The sequence below is a fragment of the Anser cygnoides genome, chromosome 8 (genome assembly GCF_040182565.1).
Source record: "Anser cygnoides isolate HZ-2024a breed goose chromosome 8, Taihu_goose_T2T_genome, whole genome shotgun sequence".
NCBI lineage: Eukaryota > Metazoa > Chordata > Aves > Anseriformes > Anatidae > Anser > Anser cygnoides.
This window is the reverse complement of record NC_089880.1, coordinates 32520963-32540773: the sequence shown is the minus strand read 5'-3', so window position 1 is coordinate 32540773 and position 19811 is coordinate 32520963. Positions and strand designations below refer to the sequence as shown.

At 38.5% G+C, this 19811-nt stretch overlaps 1 protein-coding gene across 21 annotated transcripts in view; it reads right to left on the bottom strand.

The window, feature by feature from the left end:
* The window catches only part of LRRC7 (leucine rich repeat containing 7), a 183089-nt gene that overhangs the window by 108133 nt on the left and 55145 nt on the right, over positions 1 to 19811 (bottom strand). For 14 of the 21 annotated variants that reach the window (XR_010833345.1, XM_013193135.3, XM_067001702.1 and 11 more), the window contains exon 2: positions 14148 to 14235. Coding sequence is in view for 20 of the 21 variants with exons in the window: in XM_013193135.3 (XP_013048589.1) it covers position 14148 (1 nt within the window). In the remaining variant the exon portion in view is untranslated. Of the gene's footprint in view, positions 1 to 14147; positions 14236 to 15210; positions 15411 to 17331; positions 17526 to 19811 lie in introns of those variants that run through there. The other 7 variants (XM_013193137.3, XM_067001698.1, XM_013193128.3 and 4 more) reach the window with 4 other exon arrangements.

Sequence of the window (19811 nt, the reverse complement as noted above, 5' to 3'; positions counted from 1 at the left end):
ATGGTATATGACTCTTGGACAAAGTTAATGATGCCATGGCAAACGAGCAAACTTATTTACTGATATTTCATGAGTAAGTATCGCAGTTCATTGAATACACACCAAGAATATTTAAGACTAGGAAAAGACACCACAAGTAATTGGAATTAATCATTTCTGGTAAATGATTTCTTACAATTTGCTTTCCCTTTCCTAAGGACAGCCGTGGGTGGCACATTCTCACTTTCTGCAGGCCAGGTTTTGACACGTCAATGCATTTTCCAGTTTTCTCTGTTTGTTGTTTAAACATGTTTTGCCACTGTCCACTGCCCCATCATCCGGAACTGAGATCAGGAAAGCACCCTGCGCCACATCAAACCGATGTCTTCTTTTTTGGGCAGCGCGGGGCCGTCCCTGCTCCAGCCCCCTGCAGGGCCCACGCCACCACCCTGCCCCACGCCAGCGCCTCCGGCTGCGGGGCCGCTGCTGCCTGGGAGCTCGGGGAGCCCAGCAGAACAGGAGGGCTAATTGTCGGGCCCGAATTTTCGGGCTTACGTCTATTCTCTCTACTCTTCCAACAGATAAAGCAATTTTACCCAGCCATTCGCTGGTTATTTTTTGCAGAATACCCAGCCTCCATTGCCGTCACGCCCACTGTTGAACCAGACATCCCTGCCAAATCCACATGCTAATGCTACGCCAGGAGACACCCCTGCTAACGAGAAGCAGCCACCTCCCCTCATCTTTCGCCATGTGAAACTTCAGGCTCTGGAGCAAGCTAGTCCTTTAGGCTCCCTTCCCGGTCAGCACCTTAGCGTGCAAATTTATTCCACCTCAAGTTAGTGGTTGGAAACCTATGGGAAGAATAATGCAGGCTATTCAAAACAGGGCATTTGAAAAAAAATAAATGTATTTCTAAAGGTTTTCATCAGCAGAGGGCTCTAGAACTACATTCTCTTAGGTACAGTGCTCCCTCCCATGATTAATCTGTCCCAGTTTTTTTTAGTCAATTAACATGCTGTTCTTATGGTACAAATGTTCTCTAAAAAATTCTCACAGCTGAGCTGTCAAACACTGAAATTCAGTACATTGGAATGTCAGGTTTTTAACAAAGTCCTGGAGTTTGTAAAGTATAATCAGAACTTTAATGCCCAATTATGCAATCTTAGCAATAACTTTCTGAAGAGAATTTTATTGCTTTCACTGTAAACTGGGACCATCAGCCAGAACTGTTGCACCCAAGGAATACAGAGGCTTGGTTCTTAATGGAGGGCTTCATCCCATTTCATCAGAAATTAGAGGTGTGACCATACCAGCACTGGAAGATTCAAGCTCTTTGGCCCATTCTCCTCCCTGCAGCAACAATGATTTTCTTTGTTTCATTTTGTGGTCTTGTGTTTTTGTTTTTGGTTTTTTTTTTTTTTTTCCTTAGTATTTCCCTTGCTTATTCATGCTTTTGTCTGGTGGTCATAATTAAATTGTTAACTATTCATTCTTACAAGACATAAGGTCTTTCCTTGTCTCAGCTCATTTAGTTTAGCAGACGTTCTTCAAGTCTGCGATACCTCCCCTGAGCAAGCACAATGAATACTAAAAGTCCAAATTAATTTCTCACAGCCTGAAATAAGATTAAAAAAAAAAAGTGGACAAAGCACTAAGCAAAATTTTAGCATCCACCCACCTGCTAAACTAAGTCTTAGCTGTATATAAACAGTGATGGCCTTTTGGCAGCGATTTATAAATAGCCATACAACTTCCATTGTACAATCTGCTCTGGCTAAAAAAAAAAAAAAAAGGAGAACAAACACGGCCTAGAGGCACGTAGTTTTAAGCTAGAGAAAAGTGAAACGTGGAATTTGTTGTCCTTGACTGAATTAACAACACCATGGTATTTTAATGGGCACGTTTTCTGTACTAGGTATCGGCTATTAAAATCATTTGGACAACTAGAAGCCAGGGCAAAAACTCCACTGAAGCAGGTACTAGGTTAACGCCAATCAGCAGTGAAAAGATATGCCCAGACCTGACTGAATTACAGCGATGCCATAATATTCATACCACTTTTTGTCGAGATGTTAAAATATACTCCTAATCACGTTTTTAAATGTCCAGGAACATTATAAATTCTTTAAATTCCTACAGAAGCAGTCAATAATATCATTTAATCTACTTCAGAATGCAACACTCAAGCAGTTGCATTTTATGAGGATTTAGCAAGTTCTCCTGAACTGCGTCAATGTAGTATTTGATTTGCCTTTTTCCGTAATCAAACCGAATAAACCCTATTTGTCATTCTTACAATGTAAGCAAAAGAATCAAGGATTATCTCGAAAGTTTTATAAGTTTAATCTAGGCAGTTCATGATTTCAGCAGTTTATTCCTGCAACTTTCTACTGGTAACTGTGAAAATCCTGTATTGATAACTTTCTCCACATGAACAGCACAGCAGGACACAGCCCACAGTACCTGCTCAAGTGTCCTTCTGTATTTGACATTTTTTCTTTGCTATCGCCTGACCCACCAAAAGACTTTAATGCTAAATTATACTGAGAGATTTATAACATGCTTGTAATACACACAAATTGAAAGATGCTTTAGTCGCTTTTCAGTCTCTATCCGGCTTATTTTTATGTGACTCAGGGAAGGCAACAGAAAGGGCTGCTGTATGGATATGGATGTCCACATGAAAAATAAACAACCCATACACTGAACTTGCAGTCCTTAGCTCTGGGTGATCACTGAACAACGCTGAACATAAAGAAAAGAAATGAGAGATCATGCATTTACTAATGTTCTACAGGTAACCAGCTCTTGTAACTTGGAGATGATTCTGCTAAGATCAATCACGCACATTTCTTCTTTGAGTTCCATAATGCCAAAATAAAAATTATTTCCCTACATAGCCGAAAAAAAGGCAAAAAAAACCAAACCCATCCTATCAGAACTTGACTTAAAATAATTCTCATAACAATCTACGTATTTAACTCCACCTAATGAGTGGTAAGGAAGGTTAGCTTTTAACCGCTACCAGAAGACCTGGGACTATGAGACACCACCAACAGAATCCTTACTGCTCACGGTTTGGGTGGCTACACACAAAGAACAGCATTTAACTCTAATTGCCACCTTTCAGGTCGTTCAGTATATCCACTGTTTTCCAGCTGTCAGCTACACCGGTTTTGACAGTTTCACACCCTGTTGTCGTGCAAGAGAGGGACTTGCAGAAAACCCTTCTGCAGAAGACATTGCAAAAGCCAGCAAAAAGTACTGGGGAGCACTATTCAGGCGTAAGCTTTAGAGCCAGCTTCTCAGCCTCTTCTGAGGTTCAGAGATTTGAAGGCACACAACTGCAGACTGAAATCACAGAAAAAGAATATCACTTTGCTCAGAGTGTCAGCAGCCTATTGGAAAAAATACATTGATCTGAAAATGAGGACAGGCAAGAGGATGGCTGCAAGAACAAGATCAGGACAGTGTCCATTATTTTAATGCGGGAGAAAATAAGAGTATTTGGAGTGGGACATGAAAGAATCTGGAAATGCATGAAAAATCACCAGCAGTCACGATGATTAGAGAGACAGCAAGCAGGAACAGCTAGAGGTAGCGGAGAATGGGAACAAAAGCCGAACATGTGGCTGAAGGAAAACATTTAGTCAATACACAAGAAAGAGTAAATCGCAAATCCAGCAAAGGGATGCAATGATAGCTTCACTGATGAACCACTGTACTTTGATCTCATAGCAACTGCCACAGACCTTTTTATCTCTATAAAGAGGTGATTACAGCTTTGCTGGGTCAAGTGACATATGGATCAAGACTGCCCAGAGTACAGTACTGTAAGTGCCACTGAACCGCATTAGAAACTGAACACGAACATCTGAATTTCAGCCTGAATGAGGAAAAAACATTTGGAACAGCTTGGAATGAATCCCGTTTCTCCCTCCCACCAAGGAAAACAGATGGTATCAGAAATATGAACAACATCCTAACAGTCCATGCCACTGTTCTTAACGAACAAAAACAGAGAGGCAGAGAAGTATAGGATAAAAGGATCTTTCCTGGTGAATTATGACATCCTACTATGGCTTACAACCTCATCTTTTAATCTGTTACCTAAACTCTTCAACTCCATCTCCAGTCAAATGGTTTCTTGCTCCTGGTGAGCCCTACTGGAATGTTCCTGTAGACCTTCATTTTTTCTAAGATTCATACTCCTATTAATAACTGACCTAAAACTATTCAGAGGCTATTTATACCTACTTACTCCTTTGCCGAGAGGCTCATTTATAGGTATGAACTTTACAGAATAGATACATATCTAACTGGAGAAGGAAATTCAGAAGAAGCAGAAGAAATTTATGAAGTCATCAAAAACATTCATCCTTGCAGAACCTTTTTTTGACATTATCTGGTGATCTAAGGCATAAATGAAACAAATTTTCTAAAGTGCAGTAATTTAAACTGACTTTATTTTTTTCCTTTACCATAATAAAAACATAAATACAGCAATAAAAAGTAATGCACGAAATGGCTTCTCTATCAGGGAAATGAAGTCATGTATAGCTGTCGTGGGCTCCCCAAGCCTAGCACAGCAGTGCGGCCAGGCATCTGGAGTACGGCATAAGCAGAGAAGCTGAGAGAGGTGGGGATGCTCTGCCCCCAGGAGAGGAGGCCCAGGGTAATCTCACTGCTGCCTTCTACATACGCCAGGCGGGGGGATTACAGAGGGGACAGATTTCGGCTCTTTTCAGAGGTGCACAAGAGAAGGCCAAGTGGTAACAGATGCAAGTAATAGCACAGGAAATTCTGACTAAACACAAGAAAAAAGTCACCGTAACAAATGGTACGGCACTAGAACAGGTGGGCCAGAGTCTGAGGAAACTTCATCTCTGACGATACACAAGAGGATGAGCAGCCTAATTTAGCATCAAAGCCAGCCCTGTTTTGAGCAAGGAGTTGGACCAGAGACTCTCTGCTTCTCCATTTCAGTAACTCTAAGGTTCTGTGATTTGGTTTATTCATAGGTTTTCTTTCAGAAGTTCAATTCATACACTGAAAATATGTGAGACTAGGGAAAAGAATTTAGACGAAGGACATTTAAAGCTCTCTTTTTTTATCAGGTGTCCTCTTTCATTACATAATGCAGCAGCCTGGGAAAAGTTTTCATGGAGATGAAACACATCCTGCTTCTTCTAAAAGCTATCTGCATTGTTATGAGCCTCAAAAAAAAAAAAAAAAAAGGAACAAAAAGACATTAGCAACTATGGTTATGGAGTAATAGTAAATGGAGTTATGGAGTAATAGTAAATAGACATAAACTATATTCCTAAACATGCTTGTTGCCTGCTCAATGACAGAAAACTGACAACCTCTACCTTAGCAATTTTGAATGTTTGGTTGGTTTATATCATATTTGTAGATATATTGTAGATATTTGGAGATCGTTATTTACAATGTATTATGTAATTACTCCCTTTACTCTTCAAATTAAAGCTTAAAAATCCAAAACACTGTACACATATTTTACAATTAATTCCTTCCTAGTTATGAAATTCAGTCCCTAAAATAAATTGCTCCTGTTTTGTGGTTTGGATGCTTACAACTTCCAGCCTGCTCATCTGCTTGTTAACTTTTTAAGACAATATTTTGAGATTCAAACAGTTGGTTATTGACAGCTGCCAAAACCATGCTGGAATTACTTTTAATTTAAAACTTTTTCAATGTTAAAAATCTTTTGAAAATATGAAATATAATTGGTATGTATGCAGATATTGTACAGTTCAAAAAACTTCATTAAGTAAGAAAATGTGAATCTGAGATCTGCGCCTCTCCAACATATTCAATGACACTCACTTCATTAAATGTCTTCACCAAATACCATTTATCCTAAAAGTGTTCAAATGCACATCCTACTCTGCTCTCAGCATAACCATTTCTTATCAGTAGACAGATGTTTTGATGAAAGCTATTAAATTACTTACATTTAAATAAAACTGAAAATTTGACATAATTTTTTAAATTAAAGTCTTGCCTTTTTGGCTCCAAGTAATCTCTAACGTATTTATGCATTTGTTTTAATCCTATCAAATCAAACATGAATCATGAATTAGTCCTGTTTTCATGTTGAAGCTAACTACTGTGATGAAGCTGGAGATCAGAATAAAATTCAACAAGTCTTTCCCTTTGTTATCTCTTGTATATTGACAACATCCAGATCTAATATTCAGTGTATCAAAGGACCAATTCCAATTAGTCCCAATTAGTCTCTTAGGTTACCTTAAATTGGCAGTCATAAATGAAAGAACAAGCGTAACAGTGTTCATTCTAATATTACGAAATCTTTTGCTAAATTCTAAAAAATAGACTTTTCTGCTTATGCACCTGGCCTTATTTCTGTACCATAAAAAGTTAAAAGGATTTTTTTTTTTTTTTACGAACTTGTTTGATGTAAATAGAGGTATCTAAAAAAATAACAAAAATAACAGGAGAAAGTTTGCAGCTGTGTCATCAGTTTCTGATAAAAACGGAGACAAGCTAATCAATTCCCTAACTTTATGTCCAGATATTGAAACATTCAGGAACAAGACAAGTATCAAACTTTGCATATCTATCATAAATGCCCTGTACAGAGGTCAGAGTCAAATGGGGCTAGTCAAAAATGATGGAGCTTAGTCCCCATTCCAAAAACTTTGCAATCTGATTTCACAGCACGGGCAAACAAACAGACAAAACGGAAATGACAGGGTTGGTAGTAACAAGATATTCCGGTAACATACTGGTACATTTATTTTCATTAGCAAAAATCTACAAGCCATTACATACCTGTCCACTTCCTGGCGTTAGGCAAAGAGTACGGAAGGTTTACGAATAACTGCCTTAGATATTTAAACCAGAGAAGCCACATGTAATTGGTTATTTACTTTGGATACTAGAGCCTGAAAGGTATTTTGAGGAAAAATGCCATGAAAACAGTTTTACAAACCAATGTGTAGAAAATACTCTGTGTAAGTAGCTAGCCCATAAGAATGGGTGACAACATATCAGTAAAAGTTGGGGAACAGACACTGTAAAGTGAAATCTCCCGTGTGCTCCTTTCCCACAGTATTTTAACCATTGCTGCTCCCCGTTCACTCGCCGCATCGAGGGAAACATGCCCATGAGCCAGAGGAAGCTGCCAGCACTCCTCCCGTGCTCTGCCAGCGCGACTGACAGGATGGAAGCTCCTCAGCAGGTACCAGAGCTGCACAGTGGTGAATCTGGGCTGTTACCTTCTTATTTGTGGCTTACTCTCTGTTTCCAGTTCAGACTGGTTGCAAGCTGAGTCAAGAATATATACACGTAAGCACGTACCCAAGTAACAGAGAAACCTGTAAAGTTTGAAAAATTCTAGAGAGATCAGGATGGAAGTTGCTGAACTAGCACTGAGATTTGTGAGCTTCAATTTATAACAGACAATTTATAACAGAATCCTTTATAATAAAAGGATTTCATGTTGTCATCTTCTATGATAGAAAGAAGATATTATTTAGCAGACAAAGAACCTGTCTTCTGGATTTAGAAGATGATTATCACGGATGTCAGTCTGATTGAGAAAGAAGTTCATTCTGGTTTAGAACAAGTTGTTTCTTGAAATTTTCTTGAGCTACTTTTTCTCTTGAAGGGAGTTTTCCTAAAAAGAACCGTCAGCTTACAGACACACATCTGAAATTAGAAAGCTTGTTGAAAAATATTCTGAAGTACGGTATAACTAATATACCATGGCTCCCTAGCATTTTCATGACAAAAAGCATACCAAATATTTTTCCTACTTCATGCACATTGGCAGCAGCTAAATTCCAACCCACACTTTTATGATCTTCTAAGATATTGCATTTGTATACAAGTGGCCCATTGATATACAATGTGCATGTTTTACAAGTGAAGTTGATTCTAGAAAAAACATGCCAGACTGGCATTGTGTATTACTTCATGAGTTCATGATATTAAACAAAGATAAGGGAGGAGGTAAACAGAGGATGTTCACTTCTTCCTCTCCTCCACTTCTGAAACATTACGTCAGTCAATAAAAAATTTAAATTGGCCAAACTCCTCCGCCTAAGTGTACAGTATTTGCCCTTTCCAAATAGAAATGTCAGACTCTGCTATGACTAAAGATGACTCACAACCAAAATCTCAGCTCTTAACTCTCAGATGAAATCAAGGTTTGAATTTTGCATGTAAACATTTCCTTTCAGAAGTGCATAAACATATACTTTTGAATGCACATTTTAATATTAATATGTATCCGTAAACATTAAAATGCAAGCATTCTACATAAAATTGTGTTTTTCTCATATTTAGCCTCGTGTAATTTGTTTGCTACCCTTATCTGTATTGTCAGTAATTCACAACATTTTCACGTGTCGGGAGAGGCGATTCCCCCCCTCAGCACTGCGAGGCCACCCCCAGAGTGCTGTGCCTAGCCCTCAGCACCCCGGCACAGGTCAGGCCCGGCCTCACTGGAGCGAGCCCAGCGAGGGCCGCTACGATGATTAGTGGACTGGAGCACCTGACACACTGGACATGAAATTCCGCCTGAACGTATGAAAGCACTACTTTAATGTGAGGGTAGCTGAGCACTGGCGTCGGTTCCCAGAGAGGCTGTGGAGTCTCCATTTGTGGGGATATTTAAACACCGCAGGACACGTTGCTTTGCGGCCTGCCCTAGGTGACTGCTTCAGCAGCAGGTTGGACCGGACACTTTGTGATCCTACAGTTCCATGAAATTTTCTAGTTAAACCTGGTTACCTGTGGATTTCCAGTGGAAATGGAAAGGACACACAGAAGCTCCCTCATCTTTAAAGAAATAGAAGTGAAAAGTCACACAAAATACAAGTCTTTCTTTCATGAGGAAAAGGAAAGAAGAATCTAAAGACAAAGTTCCCCAATGCTGCGGGCTCCATTTCTGGTTAAATGCAATTAATCCTTTACTATTAAGAACAAAAAAAAGTGAAATTTCCCATTATCTAATCCAAATTTGATTAATATTCCAACAATGGTGTTATTAACTTTTTGTATGTTACAGAAAATACTGCTGTGCAAGTGTCTGTATTCCCATACACAGACAAAAGTAATAAATGTAACACCGTGCTCCAAAAATTCAGACTGAGCATTAATTAGCATCTCTGATGCCATTAAGTTTCAGGAAAGTCAGCACACAGAATATGAGATTTATCCCCATTCAAAATTTCTTGTTTGAATTCTGTGAAGACATTGTGTGAGGTCACCGAAACTCAGTGTTTCTGATTCAAAATCAATTTTCAAAGTTTCAAGACCAACTTCAGAGCCAAGCCTTTGTTTAAAAACGTGTTTAGTACGTTTTATATTAATTCACGTCGTATCAATTGTAACAGTGCACAGTATGGCATGGCTTATCATTTCAAGTCATGTAGAAAAATGAAACGCTCTGAACTAATTAGAGGAGCAGCTGTTTTTAACACCCATGTGTTAGACTGTGATAACATTTCTAGACTACTGAAAATAGCTGCTCCTCCAGTTTACTCAAAAGGTGTCCAATATTTTCTGATTCAAACTGTCAAGATGTTCCATTATAACACAAACAGGAGAAACTTTGACCAAGAAAATAAGGCAAAATGTAGCAGTTTGTAGCGGCTTAAAAATAAAATAAAATGAAACAAAGACAATATTTTGACTTTCATGTATATAACATCCATATGCTGTGTCAAATAATCTCAAATGACATCAAATGTTATTTTGAACTTTTAGTGACAAATAACCAAGTAATTGAAAAAAAAATTACTACATTTCAAAGCAATTTTTAAAAATTAAATTCTGACATTTTCCACATAATTTAGGTAAATTACTTCCATTTCAGAATTAGCTGTCCAACTTCACATTTTGACAGCTTCAAGAATTTCCTCGAAAGCGCGTACGTAACTCTGTTCTCTTTGAGACAGACTGAAAGTTCCTGGTCAGGAAGGGATCAAAGTACTACTAACTGTGAGGCAGGGAAAGTGGGTTTGATTATTCACTTTCCTGTGGTGGAAATGCCCCTACTAACGCTTCAGGAGATGGAGTTTGTGCCTGCTGATCTAAAGGCAGAGAACTGAAATCACTTCACATTTTCTAAAAAGACACATGAGTATTTTTAAACAGCCCTGACTGACATGCTTCATAATCCTAAGCACCTGCACAGTAATTTCTATGATGACAAATCCTTCCTGTCCTAGCAAGACTTTCTTGTGTCTCTATAACAGAAAGAATAAAGCAGCTGGAACCTACACCAGGGTCTACCTTACTTAACAGAGCCATGAAATTAAGCACAACATACCCAAAGATGATGTCCTCGCTCTTTACTCCCTTTACTCATTATTTCATCACGAGGATGAACCAGCAAACGTGAGGTTTATTAACATCGGCACGTTAACTATGGATCTTCCAACAGTGATCACTCAGTCCACTAGCAGCGGTAAGATCCACCGCTGAAATTCAATTCAAAATGCTCTAGCTTTTGGGAAGGCCATGAACACCAAGATTTTAGCTTTCCAGCATGATCTACATCAAACAAATAACATAGTTCTGTGATTTTTTCCTCTGCATGTGTTGCATGAGACACAGACAATGCTTGGAGAGAGAACTGCTTATCAGATGTTTGGGGAAACATCTCAAAGTCACTTAGCCAGTTAATGCCTGGCTAATAGAAGGCATTATCAGTTATATGGAGACAGATAATCTACATGAATCCACATCAGAAATATAATTTGAATCTGTGACTAATCTCCTAAATAATGTAGAACTTTTTTTTTTTTAAGGAACATAGCCACGTTTTTTGTATATCCAGAGTTGTGAAAATCAGATACGATGAACAGTGAGGGCTGCCTTTAAAATGGCATTAGCTCTGCCATACTGTTAGAGTATTTTTCAAATTGACTCACATAGAAGCCCTTAGATTTAAATTTCCGTTGGCAGCTCATGCCAGAATATTATCTTATTTTTCTCAGCAGTTTCATCCCTCCTGACTATAGCTAACTTCCCTATGCATTTTTAACGTAGGAAAGTAGAACTCGTTCCTGCTTTTGTAGCCAAATTGCAAGGAAGGGAAAGGCTGTCAGAAGTCATAGTCAGTGAACGGCTGTGGTTGGAAGGGATGTCCATGATGACCTGGTCCAAACCCTGCATGGCATCAGGCAGGGGCAGCTGGAGGAGGCTGCCCAAGACCGGGTGCAGTCGGGTTTGAGTGTCTCCGCAGATGAGACTTCAACACCCCTCTGGGCAGACTGTTCCGGTGTTTCATTACCCTCACAGCAAAAATGTGTTTTCTTATGTGCAGGTGGAATTTCACATTTCAGTTTGTGCCTATCGCCTGTTGTCCCCTCTCTGGACACCACAGAGAAGGGTCTGTCTCCAGCTTCTGCACTCCCTGCCTTCAGGTATTTGCACATTTATTTTCATCCCTCCTGAGCCTGCTGGAAGGATGCTCCAGGCTCTTAATCATCCAGTGGCCCTCCACCAGACACGCGCCAGTGTCTGCATTCAGCCAGTGTCTAAGCAGTACGAATGAGAGGGCTCTTAGCTGGCCTAAATTGGCATCATTTTATTGATTTCAGGGGGAACTCAGATCTATTTAGATAGATAATGGCTCCATAATTTGACAGCAGTAAAGGCAACCACTGAGTTGGAAGGAGTAAACATAAAAACATTCTCAGTAAAGATGAGTGTTATATATCCAGTGGTAAAAGTTTATACTAATTAAGTAGCATCACTGAAGCTAAGAGGTAGCTGCTAAAAAATCTCTTGATTTTCAGTTCACTTTCCTCACAATTATAATACAAGATTTTGGTACAGAGAATCCTTATAGTTCTAGGACAGGTGTTTTGTAGTTGTTTGAGCTTTGAAATGCCATTTTTCCCATTTTTGTTTTCCAAATTACAAATGTGTTAATTGAAAACAATAAAAATATATTCTGTACTGTGAAAAGTAATCATGGACATATAGTTAAAGGTTTAAAATATCGATGCAATTTGATTTTGATTTCAAATGTATAAATATTTCTAATGAAATGTATGCATCATATAATAGTTCGTACCAAAACCTCTACAGGCCAGATCAACTCGACAGGTGTTCTGATATCACAGCACCATGGGATAAAGTACATATCGGTATAGTAGTTTTTACTACTCTATCAAGCACCAGACACGGGACAGAGGGCAACGTGCTTACTGCCATGATGTTGGTCTAAAAGCCCAGCCCCATCTGAGATTAGCACAAAAGCCCATGCCAGTGCACAGCACGGTCAGATTCCCTTCCCACTTCAAGACAAGTACACCAGGAGTAACATTCGTTCATCTTCCTGAATTCAGGAGAGTTGGTAGAAGAACAAAAAGCACTGTTACGAAAAAACATGTTGACACATTTTAAGTGAGCTCCATGATGTGGATGAAATCCTACTTTTGCTAAATTCAAGCAGTTTTGCCTCTGAATTCCTCTGAACATGGAAGCAGGATTAAGGAAAAACCTGATTAATACAACAGACTTGCTCTCAGAGAAGATTGGTTTTTATATCCCACACTGCTTATTGCAAAAATCTGCTTCCTCAGCATGATTCAACTAACTAAATAAATAAATAAAAGATTCAACCATGGCAGCCTAAACCTTTTTTACTTTTAAAATACTACAGAAAGTGCCTCATTGTGCAAAGGCAGCCTTAATTACATCTCTTGAATATAACACAAGTTTATTCTCTTCTGTAAATAAGCAAACAGTTCTAACTGAAGGTGACGTTAATTTCCACTCCTGGAGAATCTAGTGTGCTACTTTAATAGATACACATTTACACACGTCTATGCTGTTAGATTTGTTTTTACGAAGAATATCACATAGTACGTATCTCAGGAAACAGTTTTTGAATCTTCAGGAAAAGTTTGAAGAAAATCAACTATGTATTCCCAATGGCCAATATAACGTTGTTAACAGAGATTGCAGGTCTGCTTTTGGTTATGATATTTTCGTTTATTCATTGCTCGCATACCAAAGCACAGGCAGAAGTTCACAGTGTTCCAAGTGCTACTCCCACTGCACTCGCCTTGACATATTTTGACATCTGTTAGTGGTTCTTTAACAAGTTTTTACATAAGTATAATATCAGACTGGATTTTCTCAGATCATCCCTTTCACCAAGCAATTCGGAGATGAACTAGACATTATCCAAACATATTTGGGCTGAATTTCACAAATAGTAAAACTTGGGAAAATAAAAAATCTTTCTAAATGAGGTTTAAAAAAGAAAAAATATCAAAGAAAGGCTCCACTTTTTACTGATATAACCCTACCAGTAAATAGGTTACATTTTTAAAGAAGGAAGTTATATTAAAAAAACACTAATCTTACCAGAAGTAAGCAACAGAGACTTTAGAGAGGTTGTTCCAATAGGGCTGCATGCTGCTTATTGTTCATTTTGTATCTTCCTAATTCACTTTTATTTGAATGCCCACTTTGCAAATAATCTCCTTTACTTCACTTCAAAATGCCATAACAATAAAAATACAGCAAACCCTTCTGACATATTTAGATTGCTGTTCATTGTTTGCTTGCATTTTAATTAATTGCAACATAACCTTTTCAAGTAGATTTAAAGCTTATCAAACAAGACAAAACCTTCAATTTCAAGATGGAAACAACTCATTGAAAAGTAAGTTTTCATTTACATTTTAAAGCTGACCCAGTAGACTGATGGCCATAAAGACACTTGTATTTCTTTCTCATGAAGAGAGCATATCCTAATATCTGAGCCCTTAGACGATAATCACAGTGTAGCTGGAACCTACTCTCAGCTGTACTTGTGTAAATCTGCAATACTGTCATTTATTTCAGTAGATTTCAGCTGAAATACTCTAAAAGCAACATTTGTTTTAAAATGAATGGGTAAGTGTTAAAAGAACTTGCAATTTAGCACTCTCCAGACTAGACACACACTGTACACTACCAAGTACTATATTGTTAGTTAATTCATTCAAATGATTCTTTTCCTCTTTTTTGTTTAGACATTAGAATGAAAATCTAGTGACTGCTGCTTAGCACCCTTTCAGAATGAAGTCTATGCATGTGCATCAATTAAACAGCTCTGATTACAAGAATCTTAATATTTATTAAGGAAAAAAGGAAGTATCTACTTGCTATTTATTTTTGTAGCTGCGTAACTTCTTGTAACTTCTAGGTAGTGACCATTTTGATTCACAACAGTTTTCACGTGGTGAGTTCCTAAAAGAAAAAAAAAAAGAGAAGAATTTTTAATTATGTATGATTAAAGAGGCCCCATTAAAAGCAAGTAGGTCAGTACTTCCTTTGAAAGACTGCTTTGAATGAAGTCATTACAGTAATACTTGTGCTCCAAGCTACCTACCTTTTAATTTACACATTCTACTTTTAACGTAGGCCCAGCCTAACCAGTTAGCTTTAAAATGCTCAAAACAAAATGAAAATAACTTAAAAATGAAAAGAAGGGCAAAGTTACGTCTCCAAAATGTGTTTCCTGCTGTCAATCAGCTAACACAATCGTACCATTTTATAAAAGTTTGATAATCTCATAAAATCAAATTTATACTAGACCTATCCTGATATCTTGGCACTTGCCATGGATCACAATTGATAGAAGTTATTATAATGGACATTTGAGACTGAAAGGTAAATTTTATTGATATCTTTTTAGTGGTGTAATAGAAATACGAAAATAAAAAACTTGCTACAAACAAATGTGCCAATGAGATAAGTTAGAATGAAACTACCTGACTGAGTAGGGGAAGAAATGGACCCATTCTGTATCTTATGGAAAGTTCTCCAGCAGTTAATTTACAGAAACTCCATATATTTACAGAAACTACCATCTATACTCTCCAGTATTATTTAATATCGGTACCAGCAGAATATCATATAAGTGCCAAACATCATGCTACTTCCTCTTCACTCAAGCTTGTAAGCAGATATGAAAGAAGCAGATCACGAAGCTCAAGGAAAAAAAAAAAAAAAAAAAAAGAATCTCTCTTACATCAGGTTCACCTTGAGCTCAGTAAAGCACAACTTTTTTTTTTTTAAATCCAGCTCCTTGCTTTGATCCAACGACTGTCGAAGACACCGGTGTACACCTACAGCATCCATAACCCCAGAGTAAAGGTGCTGCACCTGTGCACGCCTGTGACCAGCCGTTCAGAAAGGAGACGCTCACGTACAGCCACTCACCAACAGCGCAGCCGGACGCTACGCCGAGCTGGGTAAAATGCAGCCAGGCCGTAAAGACAGAGGGAAGAAATACGGCAATGCTCCTAAGCTGAATAAATAATGGGTAGGGATTAAAAAGTCACTGTCGTGAAGAGAAACCCCAAATTTGAACTTCGAGAAACAAGTGCAGCCCCCTGCAAAAATTTCCAAATTAACATTTTTCTATTGAGAATAATCTTGTCAAAAACAAAACTTGTCATGCAAACATGTTCCTGCAAGAGCTTTGTTTTCCAAACAGAAGCTGCAAAAGTGTTCTGATGAACTCAAGATGATCCAATTTAACCCTTCCGGAGCAGAATACCAAAATAACTTTTAATTTAAATGTTTTATATCCTCTAACAAACTCAAAATGGAACTTTCGGATTATATCAGAATGAAAGGCTCAACTGATCAGTTTTTAAACAGTGATTTTGGAAGAAATTCTGTAGTCTTTGTTTCAACCCAAATGAAAAAAAAAAAATTCCTCTGGAACTGAAATCCCCCAGTTTGACCAGCTGCAGTTTCCAGGCAACCAAATCCCTCTCCGAAGGAGGATGCTTAAAGCAGGCTGTGGCTTGAACACAACTTCCCCAGAGAAATGCAGTGTACTTAGCACACTTGTTTGGAGAAAAAAGAGGCATATGGGAATGGGAAGGTGTCTTGAGCAGCCACAGGGAGATTTTGGACAGCTCTGACACTGAACATACAGATGGAATTGAAAGAAAATACAGAAATCTCCCTATCAAACTAAGCCAGTCAGTAAATAATGAAGCCTGTTCATTTATTGTCTAGCGCGATTTAATCTTATCGCTTATGCATGGCACAGCCAGCCAGCTCCAGTCACCCACATCCACAGCTAGGCATGATCCAGGACAAGAAAACATCTCAGAGGGGAAGAAGAGGACACATCAGAAATGTTTTTATTCAGTATTTTTAGAATAAAGACGTTAATGAAAGTAGCAATATCTAAAAGCCTTGTATTAAGGACATTCTAGCAGAGAACACTGTTGCTTTGTACAGCACCCCTAGGGGGAAACTGTCTTCTGAAAGGCTTTTAAACAATATTTATAGGCCCAGTAACAATAATATTTCAAAGCCTTTGAGAACCAGCCTTATTGTACTTGGCTAGTCTCCTTCATTATTTTCCCTTTGTGCATGCCATAATGAGCTTCTATCAGGTCCCCCACAAAAAAACTATTTCAAAATAAGCTGGAAAATCAGGCACTTCGAAGTTAAGAAATGCCTAAAATAGGTTGCCCTTATAACCTTAATTTTACCCAATTTTTTTTTTTTTTATGTCTACAGTCTTCAATTGTATGGTATTATCAATGTGGTTTGGGCTCTGTTTGAGGCAGTACTGTGAAAATCAAAGCAAATGTGTAATAAAGTCCAACAAGAATGCCAAAGATCTGTATGTCACACAGTTATGAATTGCTTTTCATAAGCATGGAAAGAGGAACAATTTCATTTCGGAATTACTCACTGCCAAATTTCTACATTCCACATCAGATACCTGAAGCAGCAGAATGTTCAGAACTCCTACAATAATGTTTAATATCAGTAAGTAAGCTACTCTTCATAGGTCCTCAGAAGCTGCTCTGATAGTTATTAAAACTTAAAAAAAAAAGGGAAAAAAAAGACAGAAACAAGTCTGGAAAATATCAATAAAATGCGTCATCTAGACAATATATACACAGCTGAAACTGTGTGACTAACCTGACAATACTCAGCCTGCTTAGTTATACACAGCGACACTGTTCTGTCTGTAAATCAGAGGAACGGATCTAGCCTTGGAAATTCAGCCTCCAGAGAGGAAGCACACTGTATATGACTAATATAACAGTAAAGTAATTTGCTTTTGTATTTAATTTTTCATTAATTTTCAATGAGCAAAAGGATAGGAAAACAAGAAAACAGTAAAAGTCTAATAAATTTGTCCACTAAAGTGACATAGTAGGATACATGACTGAGAACCTGCTCCTGCAGGTAGCAACAATATTTAAAAGCCTGCTTTCTAGCTACTTTCAGCTATAAATATGCCTGAATACAGCCAAAGACATAGCACTACTGCTTTCCCAGTACGTAGCTTTTTATTCCTCTTACCAGCTCAGCCTGCGCCTGGCTCACACGAGTACTTCACTGATTTACCCTTAGAAACTTCAGGCAGAGATGAACTAGGCCTGTCTTGTTCAGATAGAATCCGTCCTCTGGATATCATAAATGTTTATCTGGAGAAAATAATTCTAGTGTTTTATTTCGTATCTTCAGAACATGCAATACCTGGAGGCACGTACAACCTGGAAACACAGAACCCAACAGTCAGTGTCTTACAGACAGCAGGTATTTGTTCAACGTGTCGTTCCAAAGGGACACATTCTTCAGCCACTTAAAACCATTTTTTCTCCAGAATAAACTGTTTGCTTTTTAGTGTCTAGCATTGATTTATAGCCCTTACAATGAGAAGTGATCCAGACTGTGAGCGTGAGAGCAATTATTTTCCTGCGATGCTGTGCCCTTCCCAAACAGGATGGAATAAGAGCAGCTCTGTTTGCACATCACTGGTATAAAAGTAAAGATTTCCAATGCACTTACAACACGTTTAAGCTGCAAAAACATCTCTTACAGCTTAAACGATAAATACAGATGGGTATCACTTGAGAGCATCGTAAATTATATCAGATTTGTGAATGTGGCAGGGTCTCATCCTTCCATAGCCAAGTACTTACGACATATAATTGGATTACTAAAAGTTGTGAAATACTTCTTTCTCACTTCATGATACAGTTTACTCACAGCTTGTAAATCCCGCAGAGCACCAGCACAGCAAGCAGCATGTAAGTACAGTAAGGAAACGTAACGACTTTTGCCCTAAGCACTCAGGGCATGGATTTGGCGTTGGCGGACGCAGCCTCTCGCGACCCACCGGGCTCCCTAGCAAAGCCCCGGCCAAAACCAGCTCTCGGCACACACCTGTGCAGAGCAGGCAGGCAGCACAGAGGAAAAGCTTGTGCCTGATGAACTGCGAGTGACTATGCCCTGTCCCGGGTGCAGTGCAGGGAGCTCCACTTGCACGGCGCCGTTATCTCTAATCAGGAAAGCCGTCAAAACATTCCTGTCCGAACTAGGGAAGGGTCTGGATGCCCCAGATACTGGAGCTCCCCAGACTCATGTTCCCTTAAATCAGATGATAACCCGACTTCTATATGTACAGTAGTATTTAATGTTTCTCTTCTTTCCCCTTGAATATTTTTTCTATCAGCAGTGTCCCTCTCTTTTTCCCCATCCCATCTCCCATTTAGAAAACCAGCTTTATGACAATTGCCCTCTAGAACCAGGAATTTGTACTTATCAATGCATTACGACAACTACAATGTTATTTCCATACATGTTCAGAAAGTAAGGAAGGTTGCAAACCCAGCAAACCCATTTTTCGTTCTTTCACTGCGGTTTTAGGGAAGAAACTGTATCAAGGACAGCCAATCTCATAGAGGAACAGAACATTATTTCCTATAAGCATCAGTTAATGAATGCTCTATTTTAGGTGTTGCGACTTTCCAACAGGAGACAGAAAATTGTATATAATGTAATATAATGGAGTTCAAAAAACAGTCTGGTACTGCTAGCCTTGGGTTTCCTAATAAACCAAATACAAGCTATTGGGAAGTTATTCTAAAGATGGATATATTACAATTCATTTCAGATATGAAAATTCCAGGACATTTGAGAGAAATGTGTAATTTCCCTCAAACAATAAATACAGAATGATGCACTACCAAACATTATTGTTTGGTCTATAAGAGAATACATTTGTTTAATAAAGCATTTAAGCTCAAAGATGAAAAATCAGATGCATCTATAAAGGATATCCTAATGAGGATTCTAGCCCGGGATAATACCTAACTTAGCCCTTAAAATCAGAAATTGCTATTTTCCATTATCAGAAGGTTTACTTACAGGTTTTTACACAATGAGTTTGGAAACTAATTATGTCACACACACAGAATGGAATTTATCTGAAAACAATCAAGTAATAACACAGTTCAGCAGAACCAACTCCATTTTTTCAGATGAACAGCTTTCCTTGTCACAATAAAAAAAAAGAAGTCTGAAAACGGTCATTCTTTTTGAAAATTTCAAATGGGAGCTGCCAACTAAAGAAAATACAAACTCTAATGAGCACGTGAAACCAAGTTTCCTGTCAGTGTACACATCCCATTCTTCACTGGATTCAGACTTGGAAAACCAAGTTCTGTGACACTCAGCAGTAGCAAACCTGCTTTCCTACGGAAATACGTTTTTTGTTAAATTCCCTTCTGGTAAATTGAAGCTTTCTTCTGCGATGGGGGTGTTTACAAAGTCTCTTTGTTTCGTGGTTCCCTCCTGTATGAGTTTATCCAGCAACCTTCTTCCTTAGGTGGGACACCTGTGAGGCCGCTTAAATTTTTTTTCTCCTGTCCCCAAACGTGTCAATATTTAATTACACTGGGTAACTCTACCCAGTTTGCTGAAATCAATCAACACGATCAAAAGTTAACAGAGAAGGAGAGAGTGAAATACACGCGTGTGCCGCGCACAGCTCCAAG